The 15188-nt window shown below is 35.4% G+C and overlaps 1 protein-coding gene and 1 long non-coding RNA gene across 2 annotated transcripts in view; one reads left to right on the plus strand and one right to left on the minus strand.

Annotated features, from left to right (window-relative positions):
- LOC147838145 (uncharacterized) overlaps window positions 1-15188 on the plus strand; it is a 138683-nt gene that overhangs the window by 40573 nt on the left and 82922 nt on the right. The window lies entirely within an intron of this gene.
- The window catches only part of lgr6 (leucine-rich repeat containing G protein-coupled receptor 6), a 155394-nt gene that overhangs the window by 13272 nt on the left and 126934 nt on the right, over window positions 1-15188 (minus strand). The window contains 8 exon segments of the mRNA NM_001423839.1: window positions 1022-1093; window positions 1992-2063; window positions 2303-2368; window positions 4848-4919; window positions 7342-7410; window positions 7950-8021; window positions 10909-10980; window positions 11672-11740. Of these exon segments, the coding sequence (NP_001410768.1) occupies window positions 1022-1093; window positions 1992-2063; window positions 2303-2368; window positions 4848-4919; window positions 7342-7410; window positions 7950-8021; window positions 10909-10980; window positions 11672-11740 (564 nt within the window).

Genomic DNA, 15188 nt, shown 5'->3' on the forward strand with positions numbered 1-15188 from the left:
TCTTCTGCAGTGTTTGTGATGATTGGGATGCAGTTCAACATATGATCAATCTGAAAAATCGACCTTCTGCCACTTTTCCAAATGATCTACTAGAAGTCAAGTTATTTTGTGTTGCTCTTACAACTGGGATTGGCGACAAGTCTTTTGTCAGGTAGGGTATATTTAGGAAAATACAGTACATTTCTTGAAAAGATTGGCTTAAATACTCCCAATATACAGTGACTTCCTGGCAGCAGTTCACCAGTAGCTTACTGTAAATCAATTACAGGAAAAATACTGTATTTACATTTACAACAGCATTTTTATTGCTGTATATGCATTTGCAGAATTGTATGTATGTTTGTATGTGTATATATATAGTAATTTTCACAATGCAACTTTAAAATACAGGCCATTTAACAGTTAAATACTGTGTCATTTACAAAAATCGTCATTAACAGTGCAGCTATTTTAAATAATAGCTTTTTCAGTAATTATCATGAAATAATTAAATTAATTTTATTCGTTTTTGTGTGAGTTTACTAAGTTAAAAATGTGCACGAAACTATTATTTGTAATTTTAATCATTCAAAAAAATATGTGTGTCTGTCCCTGGTCAACTCTGTCAGCTTTAAAAATGCATAACTGTCTTTAAAGGACTGATAGAAAAAGCATGCGACTTGCTCCAAGTGATGTCAACTGGTGGGAAACTTAAAGGCATTGAGGCATGTCATTTGTTCTTCTCTCATTCATTTCTACAACATTTTTATGATGTCATCTATGTTACCATGACATTTCTGTGAATTTCTCATTCACTCTTTGAAAACAAAAATATGATTAAAAAATACACAAAAATTCTGTTTTAGACATGTCTTGTAGATTCTGGTTTGAGGTTAGCATCTTGAGCTAAAGAAAACATTCCTTCTATCTCGAATTCAATCAGAGAAAACATGTCAGCTCAGTTATTATCAACTCTTTTAGTTTTAAATGTTTAAATAATAGAAAATGCTTGAAGTGATTTGGGAATATACAAAATACTCACAGTTTAATGAGAGACTGAAGAGAGAAAAAGGCATCGGGGTGGATGGAGTTGATTCTGTTCCAGCTTAGGTCCCTGTAATCAGAGAGAATTTACTTGTTTATGGGTTCAAAACAAGAAGTCACTTGGAGAAGGAATGTTTTCCATATTCATAGGAGTTTTTGTTCTAACTAACACCTGAAATGTATATTTTAGAAAAGGCTTTTGTTTCTTGCAGCTGAACAACAGGACACAATGACAATGATCACCTTAGGTACACCTCTTGTGCTTTATTCAGCATTATATGAGCATTATCACAGTCGTAGCAGTGCGTGGCTGTATATCAGCACTGGTGGGAGGCGTGCGTTGCCTTAAAGTCCCACCAGTGCTGATATACAGCCATATCGCATTGCTACAAGTGTGATATTGTGTTTATACAACAGTTTGATGGCATTTATTAGAATTATTAGCCCCCCTGAATTATTAGACCCCATGTTTATTTTATCTTTTTCCAATATCTGTTTAACTGAGAGATTTTTTTCAACACATTTCTAAACATAATAGTTTTAATAACTCATTTCTGATAACTGATTTGTTTTATCTTTGCCATGATGACATGGTATTTTTCAAGACACTTCTATACAGCTTAAATTGACATTTAAAGGCTTAACTAGGTTAATTAGGTTAACTAGGCAGGTTAGGGCAACTAGGGAAGTTATTGTCCAATGATGGTTTGTTCTGTAGACTATTGAAAAAAAAACCTTAAAGGGGCTAAAAATTATGACCTTAAAAAAAATATATATATATACATATATATAACTGCTTTTATTCTAGCTGAAATAAAACAAATAAGACTTTCTCCAGAATAAAAAATATTATCAGACATACTTTGAAAATTCCCTTGCACTGTTAAACATCATTTGGGAAATACTTAAAAAAGAAACTGAGTGTGTGTGTGTGTGTGTGTGTGTGTGTGTGTGTGTGTAGGACTCACAGAGAGCGCAGAGAGCCGAGCTGCTGGAATGTGTTCATCTCAATCTGTTTGATCAGATTGTGCTGCAGGCCTCTGTCGAGTCAAAACAAAAAGCTGGTGTTACAGCATCACACACACATTCACATACTATGGCAGACATTGACCAAGAAACCATGTAAAAGCTTCCAAAATATGGACACTGATTGATTAATGCAGTAATGACTGTCATTTGTCAAGTTCAGTGTGGGTTATTTAGGGCCCATTCAGTTATCTTAGATACAGTATATGGGCCGTGTTACTGTGTTACACTAAAGAGAGACGCCTGAACTCACATCTCTTGAAGAGAAGTGCAGTGGTAAAAACTTGGCAGCTCTTCGATGACATTGTGAGACAATTCCCTGAAATCAAACAGAGATTAGAAACATCTGGAAGATGCCCTTATCTGGCCGGTACAGTCAATAAAACATCAAGATCAAATCACATACAAGATAAGAGTGTTGGTTTTCTACACTAAATTACATTTGGCCTGGGTGAGAATGTTGGTATTGCAATGGTTTCTCATTTTTGGCTAAGTGTAATTTAGAACACATTTACATTTTATTGTCTAATCTGTTGTTAATATTGTTACTTACAATTATTTAGTAATAATCCCTGCTTAAATCAATAACTAACTGGTCAGTGATGACAATCTTTTGCTGCTTTGTCTCCAATTAACATCACTTTGTTACCATAAACTGATTCTGGCCTGGCTTTGTGAAACATTTCCGCACATTCATTCATTCTTTCATTAATTAATTAATTAATTAATTAATTCATTCATTTTTTTTGGCTTAGTCCATTAATTAATCTGGGGTCGCCACAGCGGAATGAACCGCCAACTTATCCAGCACGTTTATATGAAACGGATGCCCTTCAAGCCGCAACCCATCTCTGGGAAACAACCATTATTAACACTACGGACAATTTAGCCTACCTAATTCACCTGTAGCGCAAGTCTTTGGACTGTGGGGAAAACCGGAGCACTCTGAGAAAACCCACACGAACGCAGGGAGAACATGCAAACTCCACACAGAAACGCCAACTGACCCACCCGAGGCTTGAACCAGCGACTTTCTTGCTGTGACAGCACTATCTATTGCGCCACTGCATTAAAATTTTTACACATTTAATTGCAGTTTCAGGGTGGCTCAGTGCTTAGCACTGTCACCTCTCAGCAAGAAGGCCGCTGGTTCGAGTCCTGGCTGGAAAAGTGAGAGTCTCGCAGAGCGCACAATCATCTGTTTTATTCGGTGTTCACCTGCTTTTTTTTTTGCTCATGTGAACACTGTCGTTTTTGTCAGTCGTGCTGCATCTTGATTCTCGAGGGCCATCCTTACGCCCCATTCACATGGGGCTTCAGCGTCACCGCTTGACAGAGGGCGTGCCTGAAGATGGGGCTGACGCGATATTCATAGCAGAGTCAGCCAATGAAATTAGTTAGTAATAGGCCACTATCTGAGCTGGTGTATTTGCATACAGCGATCTAATTGGCTGACGCTTCCAACTAATTCCGACGGATCCACAATGCAGTTCGGCAAATCCTGATGTCACCCATTCAAAGTGAATAGGAAGCGTTGAAGCTGATGCCCCTGTGAATGAGGCGTTATTGTCGAACTCAGCTTTTAAGAAGACTACAATTTAAAGATTATTATCAACAAGCCAAAATGGCTAATGGCTAGCCACGGTTTAAATCTACCCTATATATATATGTCCCCAATTTCAGATTAAAGGAAAGACGATTTTTAAAACACATTTCTTATTACTGATTTCTTTTATCTTTGGCATAAGAAAAGTACATGATAATTTACTAGATATTTTTCAAGATAACGGTATTCAGCTTAAAGGCTTAACTACTGTAGGTCAGCTAGGTTATTAGGCAAGTCATTGAATAACATTGGTTTGTTCTGTAGCAAAAAATACATATGTTTAAAAAAGTAAGCGGGTTAATCATTTTGACCTTAAAATGGTTATAAAAAAACTGCTGTTATTCAAGCCAAAATAAAATAAATAAATAAATAAAATAAAAACTTTCTCCAGAAGAAAAAAAAATATTTTAGGAAATACTGTAATAGTTTCCTTAATCCTTTAAAATTCACTTTAATATTTGCAATAAGGATTTGAAATATAATAAATATTATATAATAAATATAATAAATACACACACACACAGAGAATAAGTCATTTTGTTGAACTGTATGGTTTTACTGTTAAAGGTTGTCAGAGTAGTGCAGTAATAATGCAATTTGAAAGCATAACTGAACAGTCATAAATCATGAGCTACAGACAACTATTAATTAAGAGTTATTTTGTTTAAGTGTGTGTACATTTTAAACAATTTAAAAAAAAAAAATGTTTATGCAAGAAGAAATCTTGGAGCGAGAATAAGCGAACATGAAGAGGGAATGGCATGTTAAGCAGCTTCTTTCCCCAGAGGTCTAATTCTTCATCTGAACAGTTACATAAAATCTCTGTCTTCCCGTAGGCATTCCTCAAACGCAGCTCGTCCACCTGAAAACGGCTGCTAATAAAAATCCAAATCAGAGTCATGATGACTACAAAAAATAGTACACTTCAGAAAACAAATCAAATGCATTTTAAACTTTCAGATTACTTCACTACGAAATAAACAGTGAGTAAAGTTTGCGCAATACTGTATTTGATGGTTTCAAGTTCACGTAAAAAAAGAGGCTTTCAGGAACTCCTGGAGTTTGGTTAGCTCAAATCCCAGAGGGTGAATTTGAACTCACTCCTCAAGCTTGGATCTTGAGGAATCTTACAGAGATGAGCTTTCCAATGTGTTTGTGTGTTGCAGGTGCGTATTTGTGTTGGGAAACTCACAGCACTTTTAATTTCGGCAGCAGGTGGCAGAGATCATATGGCAGGCTGGTCAATCCAGCGCGGGTCAATGTACTGAGAAAAAAATTAAAGAGCACAGTTTACACTCAAGGTTTGTGTGTCTGTGGGTGTGTGTGTGTGTGTGTGTGTGTGTGTGTCTGTGTGTGTGTGTGTCAAACAGCAAAGAGAATAACTCTAAATAAACATAACAGTCAATGAGATTTTCATAACAGTCAATAAAAATCTGCTAATACTCAACAAAAAAAATGTATATATATATATATATATATATATATATATATATATATATATATATATATATATACATATATATATATATATATATATATATATATATATATACATATATATATATATATATATATATATATATATATATATATATATATATATATATATATATATATATATATATATATATATACACATATATATATACACATATATATATATACATATATATATATACATATATATATATATACATATATATATATATATATATATATATATATATATATATATATATATATATATATATATATATATATATATATATATATATATATATATATATATATATACATATACTTTTCAGCTTAGTCCCTTTATAAATCAGGATTCGCCACAGCGGAATTAACCACTAACTTATCCAGCATATGTTTTTACGGTGGATGCCTTTCTAGCCACAACCCAACACTGGAAAACACTCATACACTACGGTTAATAGTCATAGCATTATTATGTTCATTTAATTTCAACATATTCCAACAATTGTTTTGAGTATACAAGATTCAATTTAAGGTTTTAAGTAAAACTAGTGTAAGTTTTTAATTTTAAATGACTTGAGAATTTAATTTGTTTTTAACTTAAATAAGAAAATAATCATGTTTTAGTGTCAAAATAAATTTTTAATTGTTTATCAAAATTCATTCACTATACTTCAGCTGAGTGCCTGATTTATTAGAGTTTGTCACAGCAGAATGAACCGCCAATTACTCTGGCAAATGTTTTATAGGGCGGATGGCCTTCCTTCAACCCGCCACTGGGACTATGGACAATTTAGTTTACACAATTCACCTACACCGCATGTCTTTGGGCTGTGGTGAAAACCCTCTTCAACACTGGGAGAACAAGCAAACTACACAGAAATGCCGGGACTCAAACCAGCCACCTTCTTGCTGTGAGGTGACAGTGCTAACAACTGACCCCCTGCATTTATCATTATTGTTAATATTACTGGATCTTTTAAAATGGATTAAATCCATTATTTATACAGCTATGGAAAAAATATCATACAAAATTATTCTACATTTTAATTAATAATAATACAAATATTTTCCCCCTAACAATTTCCAAAATTGTATGAATGTTTAGTTAGTTTAATATAAGATAAAATTACTTTTCAAAGGCATAATCTTTAAGAAAAGAAATCCATTATATGTACAACTACAGTTGTAGTCATAATTATTAGCCCCCTGATCTATTAGTCCCCTGTTTATTTTTTTCCTCGTTTTCTGTTTAACAGAAAGCGTTTTTTTTCTACACATTTCTTAACATAATAGTTTTAATAACTCATTTCTAATAACTGATTTATTTTATCTTTGCCATGATGACAGTAAATAATATTTTACTAGATGTTTTTAAGACACTTCTATACAGCTTAAAGTGACATTTAAAGGCTTAACTAGGTTAATTAGGTTAAGTAGGCAGGTTAGGGTAATTAGGTAAGTTATTGTATAACAATGGTTTGTTCTGTAGACCACTGGAAAAAAAACAAATAGCCCAAAGTGCTAATAATTTTGTCCTTAAAGTGGTGATTAAAAAAATAAAATAAAACAAAATAAAACAAATAAAACTTTCTCTAGAAGAAAAAATATTATCAGACATACTGTGAAAATTTTCTTGCTCTGTTTAACATCATTTGGGAAATATTTTAAAAAAAGAGAGGGGGGGGGGGTAGTTGGCTATAATTCTTACTTTAACTGTAGCTACTGTTTGGGAAGAAAAATAGGCTCTCATAATTAAATGTTAAATAATACCTAAATATTTCGAGCCGCCCCCAACTCCTCTACCAAATACTGATTTCTTATTTCTTATCATCTTAAAAGTTTAACATTGGGTTGTCTTACTGTAAAAATAAAATACTATTTTGCTCTAAATGTAAATTTTATTTTTAAAAAATGTACATTTAAAATGTCATCAGTATGGTAAAATTATACTCATCTAAAACTACTCAGTACAGACAAAATAAAATAATACTCATGTTCTTTTGTTCATCCGTAAACATGAACAAATAAGAGCTTGCTTCAGGCCGAGCTTTATTTTTAACTCTCTGACATGCTGAGAGATCAGTAAAAGCATCTCTATTTTGTCAACGGTTATTCCATTGTCCTCGGCGGTGGGAAGAACTTCTGGAAGTCTCTTAAGTGAAACCGATCCTGCGTGAAATGGGGACATTTGATCTCAGACTCACAGAACTTGCAGACTGGTGGTTCCTTTCAGATCTGGAAACTCTCGGATCTCAGTGGCCCCGTTCAAAGAGCTAAAATGAGATTAGATAACTCATTAGTGAGGATCGCTCTGCTAATGAAGATGTCGTTCAGCAAAACCACAGGGATGTCTAGTGTTACAGCACGCACTTAGCGCTCTGTCATCTAGAGTGAATATTGTTCCTCTTCATTCCAGCATTTTGATTATACGATTGCAGCGCTACCCAAAACCAACAAAGGGAGATGGTAGACTAATAACAAACGGCGGTCTTACTCTTTATCTGAGTAGCTAGAAAGTAATAAATGACTTTCTGCTGGTTTTATGAAAAGCTAAATGTCATATCTTGGCGTTTATGAGCTTATAATTAAAACGTGCTGCTTTTCTGAGACAAATTACTAGTTTAATGTTTTCTTATGAGAGCGGCGATGGCAAGAGGTGAGCGAGATTACAGTATTCATCATAATGAAAGCGATGATGAAATGGAAATTATACACATTTGCCAACTGGTAATTTAGAGATGCCTTATCGGAAGCCAAGCTGTTGTGTTTAATCATGTGTATGTTATCATTTCACACTTAGACATGTACTTACAGTGTGTGCAGCTTTGGCAAGAACTGAAATGCTGATCTGCCAACAAACTGAATGGGATTCTCATAGAAATGACTAAGGAGAGAAGGAAAAGACAACAAATAATAATGTTATGTTCTTTCATAAGCAATGAAGTAGACAGTGCCATAACCTGCTGATTTTTTATTTTATTTAACATAACATATAGTGCAATATTTTTGTGGCAAAAAATAAACAAGTCCCATAAATTTAAGATTAGAGCACAAAATGCTCAGTAAACAAACTGTTTCAGTTCACGTTAGTAATGTGAAAAGGGATGAAGTGGTATTATACACTGTAAAAAACAAATTGGGTTGTTTTTAACCGAGACAGAACACATCAGGGGTTAAATTAACCAAAGTAATTTGATTATTATTTTTAACCCTATAAATGGGTTGTTTTTTCTACCCAATAATTGGTTATTTTTACTTAAATAATAGGTTATTTTGATCCAAAAATGTCCGCGAAAGATCAATTGTGTTATTTTGACTCGGCGTCACTGAAGTACGGTGGGGGATGTGCAGCTTTTATTACAGGTGTACAAAAGGTGCTAGTAAGAAATTTAAAAATTCAGAAAGGTCTGACTAAGGGCTGCTATGACCATACATCTCATTTTAATAATCTGAAAATGCAAGGCATCTGCGTTTATGTTACACTATTTTCATTGCCTTTAAACAAATTAGTACATTATATGTGGTATCTCAGTCAGCCCCTGCTGCGAGTTGATTTGGCCCAAAGAGCTGGGTTGAAACTACCCAAGACTCTGAAAATAACCCCCTAAAATTACCCAAATGCCTCAACCCAAGATTTGGGTTGAAAAAATAACCCCATATTTTTAACAGTGTAATTATATCCATCTATCGAAGAGCATTTCCCTATTAATGATGTTATTTTAATAATAGTAGTTGATGACAACAGGGATCACACTTTTTAAAACCATTATCAAAGTTTTTTTGAACTTTTAAATGTACTCAAATGGCCTCCACAGTCATTAGATATCTATCCAATAGAGTACCTTTGGGATGTGGTGGAACGGAAGATTCTCATCAAGGATGTGCAGCCAACAAATCTGCAGCAACTGCGTGATGCTATTACATCAATACGGACCAAAATTTCTAAGGAATATTTTTAGTACCTTGTTGAATCTATCCCATGAAGGATTAAGGCAGTTTTGAAGGCAAAAGGGGGTCCAACTCGGTACTAGTGAGCAAGGGCGTAGGTTTGCGCTTGACATTGGTGGGGACTGGGGATGGGTGAATACAAACCCCCCACACCCCCGCCAAGAATGAATATTGTTTATATATATATATATATACAGTTGAAGTCAGAATTATTAGCCCCCCTGAATTATTAGACCTCTTATTTTTTTTCCCCCAATTTCTGTTTAATGAAGAGAAAATTTCTTTCAACACATTTCTAAACATAATAGTTTTAATAACTAATTTCTAATAACGGATTTATTTTATCTTTACCACGATGACCGTAAATAATATTTTACTACATATTTTTCAAGACACTTCTATACAGCTTAAAGTGACATTTAAATGCTTAACTGGGTTAATTAGGTTAACTAGACAGGTAAGGGTAATTAGGTAAGTTATTGTATAATGATGGTTTGTTCTGTAGACTATAGGAAAAAAAATTTGCTTAAAGGGGCTAATAATTTTGTCCCTACAATGGTGTTTAAAAAAAATCAAAAACTGCTTTTATTCTAGCCGAAATAAAACAACTAAGACTTTCTCCAGAAGAAAAAATATTATCAGACATACTGTGAAAATTTCCTTGCTCTGTTAAACATCATTTGGGACATATTTTAAAACAAAGAAAAATATTCGAAGGGGGCTAATAATTCTGCCTTTAACTGTATATATAGCTATTTATTATTTAACTGCTATTAAAATGTATTATTAAGTAATCCTCTCTTCTTACAATTTAATAAGTTAAATTAAATAGTCATGCGCCTAGCCAAGGGGGTCAGGTGGTTTGAAAGACCAAAAGTTGTATTATTATTATTATTATGTTTGAATTTATCTTATTATTCAAATGGATAAATTCTCACTGAGGAAGGTTGAATGCGCTGGCCAGTTTGTTATTTGCCTATAGGCTTCAGTTTTTAATTTAAATCAAGTTTCAACAGATTTCCAAAACAAAATTGTATTTTAAAAATAAGTATATTTTCATATTCGAAGAGTTTAGATGCAAAAACCTCTAAATGCCATTTAATATTTTCTTGTAAAATTAGCATTTTTCTAAAAAACATTTTTTCATTTTTAATTTTTGTAAAAAACACAAGCAATAGCAGCATTATCATGATGGACTCATTCAGTAGCGAACTTGAGTTTATGTGACTTACACTTTTCGTTGAAAAAAGCTCTTTATGTCTACCTTTTTTGCTACCACCATCCTCACTTGTGCTGTCGCACACCTCACACACATCGGGAAATTCCACCGAGCAGTTGTTTAGGCGGCGCTGTTTGTATCTGAAACTATGATCTGAAAGCAGCCTCTCACATGACGGCAGGGAAAGGCACAGCCAATCACAATGTTCATATGTGTTTGGGGGCGGTGCGACTCGAGGATAGAATGTGATTTAACCCTTTCAGCATGTCTAGGTTTATACTGACAGCGCAATGTTTTTTAAGTGAATTAAATTATTGGTGGGGACATTTCAGTAGTTGGTGAATATTGGTGGGGACACGTCCCGTCCACCCTAAATCTACGCCCCTGCTAGTAAGGTGTACCTAATAAAGTAGCTAGTGAGTGTACATTTCCCATGTCAAAATGAGACACAGAAGGCACCTGTTTTATAATCACCCATTTGTCACCCATTTTCTCCATTGGCTGAGATAAACAAGCGTTTACAACATGTCTATCTGTCACACAGTGAGGTACATTCAGTCAACAGAGAAAGTCTTCACTGTCGTGGCTGAGGCAAGATACTCACATGGTCTGCAGAAGTGGGTTCCCCACAAACGCTCTCTCAGGAATGGCCTTAATGTTATTGTTGTGGAATCCCCTGTAGGATGCACAAATGATACAGAGTAAATGACCAACATAGTTGAACACAATCCACCATATGATGAGGAAATCAAGACCAGCTTCCTCCTGCACTTTTACTAACTGCCTCTCTTCTGTATAGGCTATAAATCGCAGAGCTGACATGCTTTTCAGAGCGGCCACACATTCAAGCACCGCAACAGCTTATAATTCATCATCATCTGCCGTCACTAAGAATATAACACACTAAAGTCAATTTATGGCACGGCTAATTCTAATCCGGAAATTCTAAACAGTCTAAAATAATTACGCATGTTAAATAAACAAGTTTAAAAGTCTTTGGGTGCCGAAAACGAATTGATCATATTGGACAATTGTATTTTATCTTAAGGAAAGCTCTCCCGTAGGCACACATGTGAGCCATTTAGCTGCTTCGATTCAGATCTGCTCATGTAAACACCCTTTGTATCTTACAGAAACACCTGTCAGGAGGCCGTCCCGTGGGCGAAAAACACTTTACGATACTTGAGAAGGAAGGACTTAAGCATTCATCTCTAAGCATCTGCTTTTTTGCTGGAGACTTGTGCTTGAGAACCACATTCTCAGGACTAAGCAGGATTTACAAGGAGCATGAGGCCAGGCCAAGCGGTCCACTTTAAAGGAAGCACACTGACACATGGATGCTGGCTGTGTTAGTCTCGGTTACTTACAGTTCCTGAAGCTTGGCCAGTGTGCGAATGGCCACGGGGAACTCTTGAAGGTCATTAAAGTTCAATTCCCTAGAGAAGGAAGACCAAGTGTTCAAGTATTAGTGCTAAAGACATAGAACACATGTTAAGAGAAGTTATATATGTATAAATGATTTGTATAGTGTTACAGTGTTTATGATTTAAAACAGTCATATATATATATATATATATATATATATATATATATATAAATATATGTATGTGTGTATATATATATATATATATATATATATATATATATATATATATATATATATATATATATATAGCTTAAAGGGGCTAATAATTTTGACCTTAAAATGGTGATTAAAAAATGAATAACAGCTTTTATTCTAGCTGAAATAAAATAAATAAGACTTTCTCCAGTAGAAGAAATATTATCTGACATACTGTGAACATTTCCTTGCTCTGTTAAACATAATTTGGGAAACATTTAAAAAAGAAGAAAAAAAATTCGAAGGGGGCTAATAATTTTGACTTCAACTGTCCATTGCTGTCCACACCTACAAATGGTGTTAAACATGTCAATTACTGTATTTTTAAGGTATAGTTCACCCCAAAATGTTGTTTCTGTCACTGTTTGTTTAGTACTGAGAGAACATGCCTACAAATAAAGTCTACTTTAATGAACAGAACCTGCATAGGCTGTGAATAACAGGTTATAAAGTTGCTAATGACGTTCAGTTTGGTGCACAGAGCAATTGTTTGGGAGCCATGCAGGAAATATGATTTGCATGTATGTTTTTATTTCTCAAAGTGACGGCAGCCATGACATGATCGCACTCGGCAGTGAAAGTAAAAATAAAAGCGTGCATGTCATTTAAAAGATCATATCACATTAAAAGGTTATGATTATGACAAGCAAAAGTGTTGTGCAGGAAACTAAATGTTTACTGGGTCAGTATAACTACTTTAGCCTATATAATGTTGAACACAATGCAAGGGGGAATCTGATAATGACAAATGTCTCATTTACCAGTGAAGAAAATGGTCTAATAATGTTGTCACTGACAAATAGCAAGCATATGTCTCAAACGTTATTCAACTTTAAGAATTATGAATAGCTGTATTCTGATGTCATCACTTTTAACAAACAGGACATATTTAAAGTCCAAGTCCGCCGCTCCAAGTTTATATACAATAGTGATGGGAAGTTCAGATCATTTTACTGACTCGGATCTTTGAGTCTTGTTCATCGAGATCAACGAATCTTTTTCAAATCCTTTCGTTCATTTGGTTCAATATGCCAAAATATTATTAAAATGTTACGAATTGCTTCCAAACACATCTACAACTAGCCCAAAAGGTTGATTAGGTTTGCTCAGCTCACTTCTTCATGTCTTCAAATGTCAGTGGTTCGTTCACGTTACACTGACAGTCACATATAATCTTAACCAATGTGCACAGTCTGAGCCGATAGAAGCCATGATAATTAGTTCATCTTTCGAGTCGTCTGGTTCTTGAGTCGTTCGTTTATCACGTGACAGAATAACTCAAACCCGAGAACTCGAGAGATGAACGGTTGTATACTTTTTCCAGCTCTAAACGCATATGACTGACCTGTGATGAACGAATGACTCAAACCCCAAAGAGGACTCGAGAGAAGAACAGTTTAATTCTTTTTCCGGCTCTAAACGCATATGATTGGACCGTGATAAACGAATGACTCAAACCCGATAGAAGACTCGAGAAGTGAACGAATCAATTCTTTTTGCGGCTTAAAACGCATATGATTGGCACCTGCCTTTCCGCGATGAACGACTCAAAAGACTTTAAATGAACGATACCACCTGCAAAAATGTGCGCACGCGCGGATGAACGAAGGACTCGTAGTTCCCGAGTCATATTGAAGATTTGTTCAAAATGAATGAATCGTTCATGAACGACCCATCACTAATATACAACATTTAGCATTTAACCAACAGTAGGCCTACACATAGCCCTAATATTATTATTATTGTTTTACGCAACCCAGGCTCATTGTGTAAACGTAGTCCTGCGGACGTTTCTGGAGACTGCGAAAAAACGTCCCGGCGGGTACTTACGGCTGCAGTTTTTGTTTTCGCGAATCCACGAGAGGCCGCTGTTGCGTGCTTTTTCGCACCTCAGACGCCTCTCGCGAGCACGGTTCACGCCCGCGCTGTTCTCGCGTGAACCCGCCGGAGGCCACTGTCCGACTGACCGGATGATTGACTGCGCGACCGGCCAATTGGCCGACTGGCCCTCCTCCTTCTCTGAACCCAACCAATTTTACCGATCGACCCACCCGCCCGCTTGCTTCCCTAAACCCGAGCAACAGTTTACAAAAGCCGTCCAAAAAAATAAAAAGCCCTGATTTTTTTATTCTACCGCGTTTTCGGATTTCGTCGCGTTCTCACCCTGTGACGAAACTCGTTCACTTAATTTTTGGGATTCTGTTTTTGTCTTACCTGATTGCTGGAACTGCTCTTCCCCGGACTCGAAACCGGTCGCCGTGGTCGACTTCTCTCTGCATCTCGAGCCTGCCGACGTACACGCTGAGCTTACTGGACAAACGGGTTGCAGCGGGGAAGCCCTCCACAAGGAGGTAAGGCAAGCACGAAAGGGAACAGCGTCACACCGCCCCGCAGCATTCGCTTGAAAAAAATAAACGCAGCCGTACGTACCCCCCGGGGCGTATTCCGCTGTCTCCAGAAACATCCGCTGGACTACGTTTTCAGAATGAGCTTGGGTTGGTTTTACCATATGTTTGAGAAATAACAATAATAACAGCCTACTCACATTAACCTTTATTTTACATCTACAGAATCGTGAGAAAATCGAGATCTTGATAAAAAAAAAAAAACATGACTCTCATTTTAGCCAGAATGGTGGAACCCTACTGTACATAATTCTAATAGATCAAAAATGTTATATGTAAATTACCATTTTGGAAATATTTAAATATATATGTTCTAAATATTACACATATATCTTGATATCTGTGAAACACAAACATGAACTTGTATAGCAAATATGCAATTTGCATATATTATCATAATTAAAATGTATATATGGGACTCCTTTGGAATGATTTTTAACTTTTATATCACAAACAATACACATAAAAAAAATAAAAGTTTATAAGCATAGCTATGTCTCCATTATAAGTTGTGTCTTGCAAAAGACCACCTTTCGAACAACAATTATCTATTTCGTCACATATTAGCCCAACTGTTTTGACGTTTTAATTTGATCTTTCATTGTACGTGTTTGTAACATAAGCAAACACTTAAGAACTGTGGTTCCAATCAGTCAAAATCCTTCCCCATGACCTTGCGGGTTTTCCGTGTTGGTCGTCCTCGGAGACCAAGACAGCTGTTCTAAGCTAATATGACATGACGTGACCTTTCCTCTGCATACATTATTTTTGTTGTATGTATTTGATTATCCTTCTTGGAAACCTGCATCCAAAAACTGCACTTGAACCAAAACAAGAATGGTTGCTAAGGGCGAGTGG

This window comes from Danio rerio, chromosome 23, assembly GCF_052040795.2.
Source record: "Danio rerio strain M-AB ecotype USA chromosome 23, GRCz13ab, whole genome shotgun sequence".
Taxonomy (NCBI): Eukaryota; Metazoa; Chordata; class Actinopteri; order Cypriniformes; family Danionidae; genus Danio; species Danio rerio.